The sequence below is a fragment of the Artemia franciscana genome, chromosome 10 (assembly GCF_032884065.1).
Source record: "Artemia franciscana chromosome 10, ASM3288406v1, whole genome shotgun sequence".
Classification (NCBI taxonomy): domain Eukaryota; kingdom Metazoa; phylum Arthropoda; class Branchiopoda; order Anostraca; family Artemiidae; genus Artemia; species Artemia franciscana.
Window position 1 is genome coordinate 40,055,529 of NC_088872.1, and position 13,860 is coordinate 40,069,388.

Consider the following 13,860-nt stretch of genomic DNA (forward strand, 5'->3'; position numbering starts at 1 on the left):
AACAAATCTCGTTGACCCAGTTTCAGGTATCACAAGCTGATGCAAACAATCTTCAAAATATTATCCCTTCATTGAGCTCTACCTCACCAGACAATAAGCACTGCTAGTTAAAAGCCTACCTAACGCGAATCAGCTTTTGGGCATACTTTTTGGACGTCATAAATCGGTAAACTAGTTTCAAGTTTGTTTTCTGCATTGGTTACGTCTATCCTAGAAACTTGCGCATAACGAATAAAGAAAAAATATTTAAAACCGTTTTTGTGGGTCTCAAATCATTTATTATTTTGGTTGATAATGGTCAAAAACACTCGAAGTTCAGTGACTGGGTTGAACAAAAGCCTTATGTGTCCTAGCTGATCAGAGAAAAGCTTTTGGTCCATTTTCGGTCAAAAACATCTTTTTTTAATGTGCATAAGGGTGTCAATTGACGAAAGAACTTATGGAAATAAGTTTCAAACATTTAAGGAAAAAAATGGTGGCCCTTTTCCAGCAAACCAATATTTGAGAGAAAAAAATGTTCTGGCACGTAATATTCGAACTTTAACTGTACTCCCCAAACACTCCCTAGAAGTTTCAATTCTTCCCTCTCCCCCAATCATCCTCCAGATATTACAGATATATTATCTTGATTTTCTGTATGTACATACTATGTTTTGATATATAGGCGGACACATACTCCAGTACATCACATCACCCCTTCCTCCTGTATGGATTCAGAGCTCCACTAGGGCTAATAGTGCGAAGACTTTTAGGAGAATCAGAGACACAAATCCGTTACCCCAATATTTCAGCTCAATCATTCAAGCTGACCCTGAAAAGATGTAGATACTCTATTTTGATAGCTTGGGTACACATAGGCTCATTATTTTTACACTGCTGTTTCACAAAGAGTAGGCTCTAGTTACACAGGGACTTTGTGCAATTAAAAAAAATATATATAAAAGACCAAGCTCTTTAGACACCCTTTGCCTCCTCCCCCAAGCCAAGATTATATGTCCACTGCCACTCTAGCACTCCCTTCATGTCAACTTGACCTCCAAAGCTGTTCCCAGGATTCTGTACCTGGTGCCACATAACATGTTTTGAGTTACCTTCCTGATTAAACTTGAAAAAATTATATGTCAAATATGGGCTTTACAGTGCCAATACATTTAGGTGGAACACTCTTTAGCCATATCTCTCTGACCCCTTCCCCCTTGAGTTATAATTATAGGTTTGCTTGGCCACACTGACACTCACTGAAAGTCTCAATTTGATATATCAAGCCATTCTGAATATATTACACATTTCCTATTTTGATACCTCTCCCCCCTTATTTTCCAACATTACATGGAAGTTTCAATTTCATCCTTCAAGACATTCCGAAGATATTGCAGATATTTTACTTTGATAACGTGGATGCACTTTCAATTTTGCTCTGTTCCATCAATGTTCACCAATTCACAATTCCATGAACATTGAAGATATACCATTTTGAAAAAACGGCAACACATAGTGTCTCTCAACTCATCTTGCTACTTAACCATGCCAGGTTAGTACCATAGGAACTTTTAGTGTAAGGATGTTTAGGCCACATCAATACAAAATACTTTAGCCCCTCTCCTCCCCCAAAATGCAATTTGATATTCTTTTGCCCACCCTTCTTTCACCCAACAATACCTAGAGGTCTTAACCCCATACTCAAACTCATTCCCAAGATATTGAAGGTATACTACAGGGTGTTTCAATGACTTGGATAGACATAGTGTCATTTGCTTCACCTCTGCCACAAGTCAAAATTTGATGTCCACTTGCCCTCTCCTTATACTCCCTGAAAGCTTCAACTAAATCCTCCCAGCATTCCCTATATATTGTTGATAACATATTTCGAAAACTACAAGCAAAAGCTAATTTGTTTAATTTTGGGCTATCATTATTATGGCTATCAGATGATGTTGATACTGGAAGTATATCTATTAGATTTTTCAATCATTTTGAACAATAAGAAATCCTAAAACTATAGCTCATACCATGGGGGGTTAAGAAGGGACCTGTTAGCAGAAAAGAACACAGGTAGCAATGAAAGGTATGAGAGGGGAACTCGTTGCCCTCCTTTTACTTTTGACCCTTAAAAGGAAATTTCCAACAAACGAACTTTATTGTTCAGGTTTCAAGAGCAAAACCATTCTTTACAAAGAAGCTGAAGGAAAAGTAGTATAATAAAGGAACATGGCTCTTTACTATAGTCAATGGTACAGCATTGCCTCTTATAAAGATATTTTTTTTCTTTAATGCATCAAAATGTAGGGATTCCAAAGTGTTTACCACCTATGTAACATCCAATATTCAGTAAGAGTTTACTAGTTGCCAGAAGTTTGAGTTACAGATTTACAGCAGAAGAACCACAATACAATGAGTTTGTTTGTTTTTGATTAGTAGCCATTCATAGTCTAGATTATCACAACAGTAGCATTATAATGCAACAAAGGAGACTATAAAGTGTATATTGCCATTAAGTTCGGCACAGAAATACCATTTTTCTAAAAATTATATTTTTGAGTCCTCTTGTTTTGAAGCACATAAATATTTGTCTTTTGTATATCATATATGTTCTCAACTATACAAGAGTCATCCACAAATTCACACTCAAATGTTATAAAACACCAGCTTGTTTATTGTGGTGCATCTGCCCTGTGAGTTGTACACTGTTCAACATGTCCTATCATAAAACATTATTCTTATAAAACAAACTTAAGTACATAGTTTGCTTAGTCTGAATCTTCGTCACAGCTATAAAGCTCATCCTCTGGTCCACCAGCTGCAGTCCAGAATGCTGCTACAACACTTTCTGCAAAAGCTTTTCTCTGGCTGGGTTCTAGTTTATCAGCTGTTGCTTTCATTACAGCAAATTTAGCAAACAATTCTTCAAATGGAACAGGTTCTTGATTGTCATCATTCAATGAGTTTTTCAGTGTGATACTGTTGGGCCAGTTATGGGTTTCTAGAATTTCTGCTATCCTATCAACACCCTGTTTTTCATCATTTTCATCTTCTGGACTGTTTAAATCAACAAGCTCAGTGTCATTATCAATACAAACTTTCATTATTTTGTCAAAATATCTCTCTTCTAACTGAGAGCAAGCTAGAATCTTAACAGAAACTGATGAATTACTTAAATACTTTTCAATATGTCCTATATTTTGGTCAGATATCTTTTCTTCATAATATATTAATCCTTCATATGAGTGAGGTGCACTACCCAAGTCTTTCAAGCCATTCACAACTTCAATATAGATTGTTGCCTTGTAATATTTAGTAATTATTTCTACTTCACATTTTTTCTGTGGAGTAGAACAGCCAACATAATTCTTGTCCAGCTTTGCTAACAACTGGTTAACAATATTGGAGCAAATTTCTTCATTTTCACAGTTTACAGCTACAACAGGGTAGCTCATTGCCTCTTCCAACTAATGTTAATGTTTGCAGCTGAGTAATGGTAAATCCAACTAAAAATATACATATAATAAACAACAAACTAAATATACATTGCAAACTTTGAGCATTTTGATTGGAAAATAAGAAGCAACAGGAGTCAAATTATTCCCTGGTAGTCAAATGCACCCTGTTAGAAATCCTCTGATATATGAAGAAATGTTGGATCTCTAGCACTATGATCTAATCTCTCAACAGATGATTGTTCCCTAAACTTTTTATGAAAAATAAAGCCTGTAGATAATTATATTGTTACTGTTTGTATGATGGATCAAGACAAGACTATCTAAGCTTTGACAGCATTAGTTTTGCATTCCTAAAGAGCTGGGCATATGCACAACTGTTCCCTAGATGTGAAAAAATTACAAGTAGGATATTTCCTTACACTTATTACCAATAATCAGTTAAATCATCAGACCTGAATTATTCCTTGGATTACTAATTCCCATACCATTCCATGTAAAGACTACTAATCCTTCATAACTGGAGGTAATTAATGATTAATCTTGATAATATTTCCTAGACTTTGAACACACATACCATAGATATACTAGATATGTGCCTTAAAAGGAGTATGCAAGCATTTCATAGAGGGAGTGGATCAGAATCATGAAAAACTGTATTCTTTGGCCATAAATTTTCCAATTATGCTTGAAAGTTCTTTGATCAAATATTTGGGAATACTGAATGAATGAATGAATGAATGAGATCTATGTTCCAATTACAAGAAAAAAGCAGAGTATTCTAGAAGACCAAATAAAGGTGAAAGACAGATTACACTTTTTTCTTACAATTAAACAAAGCAGTAAGGGTATCAGTAGCTCCATATTTTACTACTACTTATGATTTACTGCCGGAAGCTACTTACAGTATTATAATAACGAGAATGGAAAGATATTGTGTCTTCTTAGAATAGGTTTTTAACAAAAGATTTTCAAAACAGTATCAAACAGATTCAAACCACTGATCAAGGTACAGCAAACTTTTTTTCTTCTTCTTTTTTAAATGACCTGAGGAGTGAGATCATTCACAAGAATTTCTTAAAAAAGAATTATTTGGTCAAAGGTGAGCCAAAAATCAGCCAATGGTGCATTAAATTTTATATTAGGGATGGAATTCTTTGACAGAAAACCAGATTGAACTCCATGAGCATGTTTGATTTCCATAGAATGCATGACTTCAGGTAAGGAATTGAAATTATTTTGACAGTTTTAGAATACATTATGCACCTTATTTGAAAGTAAGAACAATAAGATTACATTTTAGAGCAGAAATAGAAAATAAAATAAATATACCCTTCAATTCCATATTTCATACTTTGTTGACATATATCAATAACTACTGTTGCAGTTGCATCCCAGACTCCTCCTAATGGGGCTTAATATAGCTCTAGACTAAATACAATAATTAAGATTCAATGGCTTTCTTTTCATGCTCCTATTTATACTCCTTCCCTATTCATAGGGATAACAAATTGCACAGAACGTAATATGCCAGCCTTCTATGCTCTTGCATAGAAGACACCAATATTATCTTTAGAGAATTTTAGAGAAATACGATTTTCTCTTATTTTGGTTTAAGTCTACTTTTCTTTGGCTCTAGAGTTTTGAAAATACAATTCCATTGATCTGAGTGGGGTTTTAGGCCATTCTTATGTGTATTGGCTACACTATGATCAGGCCTTAAAGTCTTGGATCCCTTTGACGAAATTTTCCACTTGGAATGGACTCAGTTTATTTCAATTTTTTTAAAGCTAACAACACATTTTTCTAAATTCTTCAAATCAATACAAATCAGTATTATGTAAGTTTCAAAATGCTTTCTTCAGCCTTTTACTATTTATGCTATAGATCAGTTTCTGGAATGACTTTACACTTTTGGGAGTTTAGTTTCATGCTGCATAGTCTATCCTAACTCCTCAAAGGTTAGGGCAGTAAATGTTAAGTGGTTTAATAGCAATGTAACTGACCATAGGAAAAACTTCAGAATTCCAAAACTACTTTAAAACCTTCTACAATACTTACTTTTATCATTCCATTAAAACACTCATTTACCTAGTTCATCATAGTTTAGTTCTTTTCTCCTTATTAATTTAATGGCAAACAGTAAACAAGCATAAAAGATTTAAACTACTGATAATTAAATACATATAACTTGGGCTGAATAATTTTCTATTAGGGGGAGGGGTGGGTTAAGGGGATAAAGTGAAGCAAATCACATTTGCACATTTTGCATAGTGTTCCTTTATGGAAAGTGGAACCAATGAATACTTACTGTTAATGAATTTTGGTAGAAGCTGAGGCAGGGTAAATAACTCAAACAGAACAATTTTGCAACCATCCTTAGGCATAATTTAGGTTCTAGACCCATTCCTAAATCTAAATAATAGTTAAATTCTAGTTCAGTGACTTTTGACTATCTTGGAAACGGGTTAGGTTAAGAAAATGAAAATTTCAGGGATGGGGCTAAAGGCTAAAGTATGCCCTGGGACAGAGGCGGATCCAGGGGGGCGAGGGGATGATCATCCCCCCTAGACAGGCTGTAATTTTTTTTTCTGCACTTACAGAAGTCTGCGTTAATGCATGTTCTAACTACTGTAACTAGACTATAAAACCTTTTTACATTACATAACTTTTCCACTATCAAGCTAGCCTTGAGTATTTTTTGTCACCTCATAGCATAGCAACAGCTCACCCGGTAAATTTTAGCTAGTTCTCACCTCCCTCTTCAATGTAAACATTGGAAGTGGATGGGGTTGTGCAACACAACCGGACCTGAAGTGTCAAAACAAACATTTCGTTCCAGTGTATAATGAAATTTGAATGTGCATGTGTCACAAGGATTTTTGTCATTTAAGCAATATTGATGTTGGGAAAACGTGGACAAAAGACGCTTGACAGCTTTGTCATTTCAAAGTCTTGCAGAATGGATAGTGTAACTGTAACTGCAAGTACAGTCTTCATTCAGTCTTTGACCTATATGGATGAAAACCAGTTTATATTGGTTGGTTAATTTACAGAGGATTATTGTTTGGATATTTATTTCATTGCGCAACTACTGAAATTGTGTACAATGCTATATAGTGCTGTGAACAATTTGCTTTTGATAATTGGATAATTAAAATCGTGTACGCAACTATTGAAGTTGTGTAACGTGCTGTGAACAATTTGCTTTGAATAATTGGATATTTTGGATAATTAAAATTCTGTACGCAACTTCTGAATATACATCTTGTGAGTATTGCTACCTGATTTGCTATTGCTTTTACTGACAACTATTGTGGCCCCGCCGACGAATTTTGATGAAATTTGATCATTTCACTGGTTGATGCCAGGTGAAAGACTTGTCTTGAATCCCATGTTGAATTTCATTTCACGGGCTAGAAATGCAGGTTGTTCAGCTGATAATATTGTAAAAATTGCTTGCGATTTATTCAAAGGAGAGATGTTAATTGAAGCAAAGAAGATTTTGTGGGCTGACGCCTCTATTACTAGGGTAACTGAGTGCCCCAAAGTGACTGATAATGTAAGTGATACGGTTCGAGCCTTTGATCTTTGTGACGAAAAAAAGATCATCCTACCTCAGTTTCTGATTTTCAAGCCAGATCAGGTCCCATGTGTGCCAGGGGAGACAACAGCTACGTTAACTCGAAAGGTTAATGAACTCTACATGGAATTTAAAAGCTTCACTGAGCACCATAAAGCAAGGTCAGTCGTGCAAACTATTCCTGAAATGAAACCTCCCCCACCCGCAAAACCGTCCTATTCAGTTATTGTGAAAAATCCACCAAAAAACTTGAATAATCCTGACGCTAGAAAAGATTTCCTGGATAAAGCTTGTGGGGGTGTCAGTTCAAGCATAGTTGTTTTGAGGCCTAGGAGGGATGCATGGCAAGTAGTTCTGTCGGACAAGGGTGCCACCAATACTTTGGCAGATGCATTAAGCAAAGCAGACCGATCGATTAATGCTAAAGTGAAGAGTCCTGCCTTTTTCGGTATAGTACGCCGAGTGCCTGACGGAACATCTAAAAGTGACCTATGCGATCTCGCTAATAACTGTATAGAAGTTGTTCAGTTAGGAAGTACGAGGTCTTTTCGATTCAAGTTTGGGTCACGTGACCACCTAAACTATGCCACTGAGAATCCCCTTGTTATTGGTTACGAGCGTCTACCCATAACTGAGTACAAGTTTTTGCCTACCCAGTGCTACGGCCATACCGCAAATAACTGTAAAGCTTCCCCGAGATGCTCTAAATGCGCTGGTGACCACCAGAACTCCAAAGAAAACCCGTGTCAACTTGTCATGAAATGTGCTCTCTGTGGCTCCTCCAACCACCCCTGTTATTTGTATAAATGTCCAGAAGCACAGAAACTACTGCTTAAGAAACAGTCAAATAAACACAAGTACAAGTACTTTAAAAGATTTTACGTTTCTTAATAATTTATCACTGTGCAATAATGTTGTTTTTAATTATTACGATGACCAAAATAATCTGTCCACCAACACCTTAGCTAGCCCCAATAGCCCTTTAAACCAAATTAACTGTAAATATCTCAACACTTTTGATTTTGTGAAAAATGTGAAACCTAAGCTAATGGAAGAGACCAAACTTAATGTAATTTGCTTTAATATCAGAAGCATACGGGATAAGTGGGCTAATTTTAAAGATTTAATTTTAACAAATGGTTACTACCCTTTCGACGTAATTGGAATAAAGGAGACGTGGCTTTCAGAAATTGATGATACTAATGAATTTTCCCTCACTGGCTTTCAAGCTATTCATATTGAAAGAAAATTAACCAAGTCCTCTGGTGGCATTTCTCTTTACATCCGAACAAGTCTAAAATTCACCAGACTATTAGACTTTGAATTCTTGTTCTCGCAACCTATAAATAATAGATGCATTTATTCAATAATCGTCGACATAAGTATAGACGAGAATTCTTTTATTTTTTCGTTATTTTATAAACCACCCTCATTTACGACACCTTTATTTTGTAATCTGTTTGATGATTTTTCTAGTTTTATTAATTTACCACAAAAGAAGGCAATAGTTTTTGGGGACTTCAATTGTAATTTATTAAATGTTAGTAACAACAATGATAGTGATACCTTCTTTGAAACATTTACCTCAAGTGGTCTTCTTCTCACAATCCTTTTTCCTACTAGAGTTGATCCCATGAGGTCTACCGCTACTTTAATTGATAACATTTTTGTATCCACTTCCCTGGGAAACCACCTGTCCTCCAAAATAATACTTTCTGACCTGTCAGATCACTTTCCAATCTATCAGATCACTTTCCTTACCCTCCCTATCAGCTACTCAACCCCGTAGAACTAATACCCCTACGTCTAATAGAATATATAATAATGTGAATATGAACCGGTTCACGGATTGTTTGAAATCCTTCGACTGGTCGAAGACGTTGGATTGTCAGGATGTTAATTCAGCCACAAGTAGTTTTACACAGGAGATGTAGTTTTACAAGCAGTTTTACACAGTGATCTTATTAGTTCAACCTTTCCAGTTCGTAAATCAAACCGAAAAACTACCCATATACGCCCCTGGATGTCAAATAGCCTGATAATCTCTTCATACCGAAAAAATGACCTATATAAGTTAGCTTGCAAAACCAGTAGCGTTATTGACCTGACTAATTATAAAAAATACAAAAACGTATATACCAAACTCATCCGGGAAGCAAAGAAAAATTGTTATTATTCAAAAATCTCTCACTGCAAAGGGAACTTGCAAATAATTTGGTCTACAATAAATGAAATCCTTTCAAAAAAAAGGAATTCAAGATCTGTTCCTATTTACCTTAGGGACATCAGTGGCAGATTAATTGACCCAATTTCAGTACTGGATGCTTTTAATAATTATTTCAATAATATTCCAAATGCTAACTCCTGTTCCTTCTCACAGTCAGTACACCCTAGCAAGAATCCCAGATCCATGTTTTTCTCTCCAGCTGATTGCAAAGAGGTGCTTCAAGTTATCGAATCTCTCTCTAATAGTAATACACCTGACTTCTTTGGCATAAGTAATAAGCTTCTTAGGACCGTATCTTCCTATATTTGTGAACCCATTGTGCACATAGCAAACCTGTCTATGACCAATGGATTCTTCCCAGAAATATTTAAATCAGCAATTGTTATCCCGATTCATAAAAAAGGCGATCCGTCTGAGATAAGCAATTATCGTCCAATCTCACTTCTCCCAGTTATATCTAAGGGGCTTGAGAGAATTATATTCCGACGTCTTTCTCCCTTTGTATTTAGGAATCATTCATCAGATTCGTTGATTTCTCCTCATCAATATGGCTTCCGTGCCAAATTTTCAACTGCTCATGCACTAATAGACGCCACACAGTTTATACGTTCCAACTTGACCTTAAAAATACTGTATTGGGCTTATTTCTGGATTTTTCAAAGGCCTTTGACATGGTTGATCACAGTGTTTTATTAAGTAAACTCAATAACCTAGGGATTCGCGGATTTCCTTTCTCATGGTTTGGCTCTTATCTCTCTGGTAGAGTAAAGAGTGTGAGACTGGGCAGGGTGACTTCACATCCCCTACCTGTCCGGAAGGGCGTCCCACAGGGCTCTGTTCTTGGTCCAATACTTTTTCTCCTTTATATTAATGATTTGATTACGGACCTGGGCCCATCAGTGCACCCAGTACTTTTTGCTGACAATAGCAACTTTTTCATCATTGGTCCTAATTTACCATCCGTCATCACCTCTACTCAAACCCTTCTGAATAGAGTACAGGAGTGGTGTCTCGTTAACTGCATGACCATTAACAGCAAGAAAAGTCAGGTGGTATTATTTCGAACCCCTTACAAAAAAATGAAGTTCAGCCAGCACTTGGCCTAAAATATTCTACCAATCTCCTCCTGCAGGTCGAAGTTGCCAAGTTTCTTGGTGTCCACATAGACTCCTGCCTATCATTTGCAACACATGTGTCCTATATCAGAGCCATAATTTTGCAACAGGTAAGTATAATTAATCGTGTGAATTATTTTCTTCCTCCCAATATCCTTGTCACCCTTTATTATTCTTTTATTTACCCATATATCTCATACTGCGGATCTGTATGGGGCAATACTTATCCTTCAGTTATCCAATAAATTAAAACCTGCTCAAAACTGTGCCGCCAAAGCAGTTTTTTGGTTACCACGACTATATCCCACCAAGGACTTGTACTCCGATTTTGGTATTATCCCTTTTGAACAAATCATCAAAAAATTAAATCTATCCCTTGCATACTCTGCTTACCATAAAAATCTTCCTCCCCACTTATTATCTTATTTTAATAGTAATAATTCTGAAGGCCACTGTCTCCGTTCATCCAACCGTTCCTTCATTGTCCCCAGGTGTATCTCTAGTTCCGCCCAGCGATCCCCAATTTATAAATCTATAATTCAATGGAATTTAATACCCTCCAGTGTCGAGCTATCCACAAGTTTTCGGACGCTATACAACAATGTACTAAAATCTTGATATTATATTTCAATAAAAGTTTATTCAATTTGCTCTAATTACCCTTGTTTTCTCTTTTCTTTTTTCTCTCTCTCTTTTTCATTTTCAATTTTTTGTTGTTTTGGTCCTTAACAAGTTTGCTTCTAGGATCTTTATTAGTGTTGTTGTTATGTGTTTTCTTTTCTTTTTGAATAATAAATTGAAGTAGCTCTTCAATTAATTCTGTTGGAAGTGGCAAACACTGGCAAATTCCATTGCAAATTCCTAACACTTTGCAATCTTCTGTTAACCCCATTAGCATTCACAGTGATCATAGCTCTCTGCTATGGCTTTGATAACCATAGACACAAGGACTTCATAGATTTTATTGATGTTCATCATGCCACCTTTGAACCTTCCACTGCAGACGAAGAGCCAACTGTCAATGGAAAGTGATTGGCCAGCAAGTTCTAAGCCTTTTAGAAGAAATGGGTTTGAATTTACTTGACTGTGTTGGAATTGGTATGGATGGGTGTGCAATGATGGTATCAAATAACTGTGGTGCTGTAGTTGAAATTCACAAAAAAGCTAAAAATGTGTCCTGTTGTCCCTGCTTTAACCATGCTCTGAACCTTTCTTTGTCAAGAAGCTCAGACGTTTCGAGCATCAAAAATGCCATAGGCATTATCAAAGAAGTTGTTGCATTTTTCAATGCATCTGCAAAGAGAAATTACATCTTGAATAAGGTTCTAAAAGCTCAGCTCATGGGAATCAGCAAGACGAGATGAATTGAGCAACATGAGTCACTTATGCAGTTTGTGTCTGAACTTCAAAAAATCATCCAGTCTTTGGAACACATTAGTCACTGGAGTGAATCAGTGACTGCTCTGAAGGCAAAGATGCTTGTCACAGCATTACATAGTATGGAATTTGTGGTTTCCCTTCAGTGTCTACACAGTATTTGTGCTATGACCTTGCCTCTTAGTCGGCTATTCCAGAAGAAGACTTTGGACGTGGGTACTGCTAATGGCTGTGTTTCCAATCTTTTGGATATTCTAGCAAATCAATGGGAACCATGTGATGAAGAGTTCGCATTAGTATTTGAGCAAGTAAAAGAATTGTCAGATAAAATCCAATTGGCTGTTGAAGCTCCAAGGATTACACAAATACAGGTTCATCAAAATAATCCTCCTTATACTATGCCTGAAGAATATTATTGATGTGTTGTTTTTATAAATATGCTCAACTCAGTCATAAGTGACTTAAAGAGCCAATTCTCAAAAGACATGCTGAACTCTTTCTGGTTAACCATACTGCTGCCATTAAATATTGTGAATTGTACTGATGATTTGCTGCAATCTTCTGTCAAAGAGATCTCTAGCATGTACAGTCAACTTCTTGGCTTAACCATGCTGTCTACCAGGGCAACACTTAATTTGGCAGAGGTGCATGTGTGGAGAAGTAGATGGCTTTGGGTTAAGAGAGAAGGAGGTATTTTTCCTTGTTCAGTAGAAGAAACTGCCAAGGAATGTGACAGACACCTATACCCTTATGTCAGCTCACTTCTTGATATTTTTATATCTCTTCTAGTGAGTGTAGCATCTGCCAAGCATAGCTTCTCAACTTTACACAAACTGAAAACCTGGCTCAGAGCACAGATGGGGCAAACTAGACTCAGTGGTTTGGCCCTCCTTAATGTGCACTGTAACATTGATATCAGCACTGACTGAGTAATCAACAGATTTGCAAACAGTGGATCCAGGAAGCTTGAATTTTGCTTGTAAACAATTGTCAGTTGATCAAGTATAGTTTCTGTAATCATTATTGTAATATATGAAGACCACATTTTTGTTAAACAAGAGACATTCAGGGAAACTTAAAACATAAAAAATAAAGTCAGCCTTGTGGCCAACAAAAAGGACACTACCCCTACTCTTTTGGTAAGATTTGCCCCCCCCCCCCCCCCAGAATGAAAGGCTGGATCCACCCCTGCCCTGGGAAGGTATTTTGAAGTACCCACTTCTACTCCCTCTCCCTCTAGAGGGTCCTGACCTTTGATGGCATTTAAAAAAATGTGTGTTATAAAAGTGAAACCTTGCAAAATCTTCTGCTTGAATGAAGTACAAAAAAATTGTCTTTAGCTTCACAACTTTGCTCAATCTCAATTTATAAGATTTTAAAGATATGCAAATACATTTCCTAAATTTTGAAAAAAAAAACACTGATATGGCTCAGGATTCTACTCACATGAATTGTATTTTGAGAACTAAAGGAAGAGAAAAAGCAACTGGTAACTGAAAATTAAGGTAAAATGCTGTTTTTTCAAAATTTTAATGGGTATAGACCTGTCATGTAGGCAAATTTCAGGGTTCTCTAGGGGGAGAAAGAGTGGAGATGGGTACTTTAGAATACCCTCCAAGGATATACTTTAGCTTTTATACCCATCCCTGAAAGTTTCATTTTCCTAACCTAACCCCTTTCCAAGATAGCCAAAAGTCACTACACTAGAATTTTACCCAAAGAACTCAGTTAGCCTAATTTCCAAGATAACAAAATCCTTGGTATTTGCCTAGATACCAACCTGGAGATTAGGAGGGGCTCATATTGCATAATTTATTTCTTTTCTTGTATTGCTGTCCTATGGCACAAACTCACCTTTTTTCCTCGCCTTCCCCCCAGTCAGAAACCCCTAACCTTAAATTGCAACTGCAGTAAGGCTAGCCTATTTATGGGATCAATTTGTTTTTTCAAAACATCTTCTATTTTATTCTGCCATGATATATATCTAACCTTTCTTTGAATCTAAGGCAAAGATGACTTAGCGTTGGAATATACTCAAAATGCTGAAGATGTCTGGCTTATAAAATTCCAGTTCCAATATTTCTAGTTTTCAAATTGTTTTATCTTTAAGAGCAACCTATTTTA

The 13,860-nt window shown here is 36.3% G+C and overlaps 1 protein-coding gene across 2 annotated transcripts; it reads right to left on the reverse strand.

Annotated features, from left to right (window-relative positions):
* Nucleotides 1–506: 506 nt before the first annotated feature.
* On the reverse strand, nucleotides 507–13,855 carry LOC136032186 (alpha- and gamma-adaptin-binding protein p34-like). Of its 2 annotated transcripts, none has more exons than XM_065712384.1 (2): nucleotides 13,726–13,855; nucleotides 507–3,485 (listed from the first exon to the last, which is right to left on the reverse strand). In XM_065712384.1, exon 2 carries the CDS (start codon nucleotides 3,432–3,434, stop codon nucleotides 2,748–2,750), a length of 687 nt encoding a protein of 228 aa, XP_065568456.1. In that variant the 5' UTR covers nucleotides 3,435–3,485; nucleotides 13,726–13,855; the 3' UTR covers nucleotides 507–2,747. The 2 variants fall into 2 exon arrangements, with proteins under 2 accessions (XP_065568456.1, XP_065568457.1); XM_065712385.1 differs by lacking the exon at nucleotides 13,726–13,855 and adding an exon at nucleotides 6,191–6,327.
* Nucleotides 13,856–13,860: the final 5 nt, after the last annotated feature.

What these genes read in the sequence shown, in the direction of transcription:
- LOC136032186 (XM_065712384.1), bottom strand. Translation starts at nt 3,434, where the DNA reads ATGAGCTACCCTGTTGTAGCTGTAAACTGTGAAAATGAAGAAATTTGC.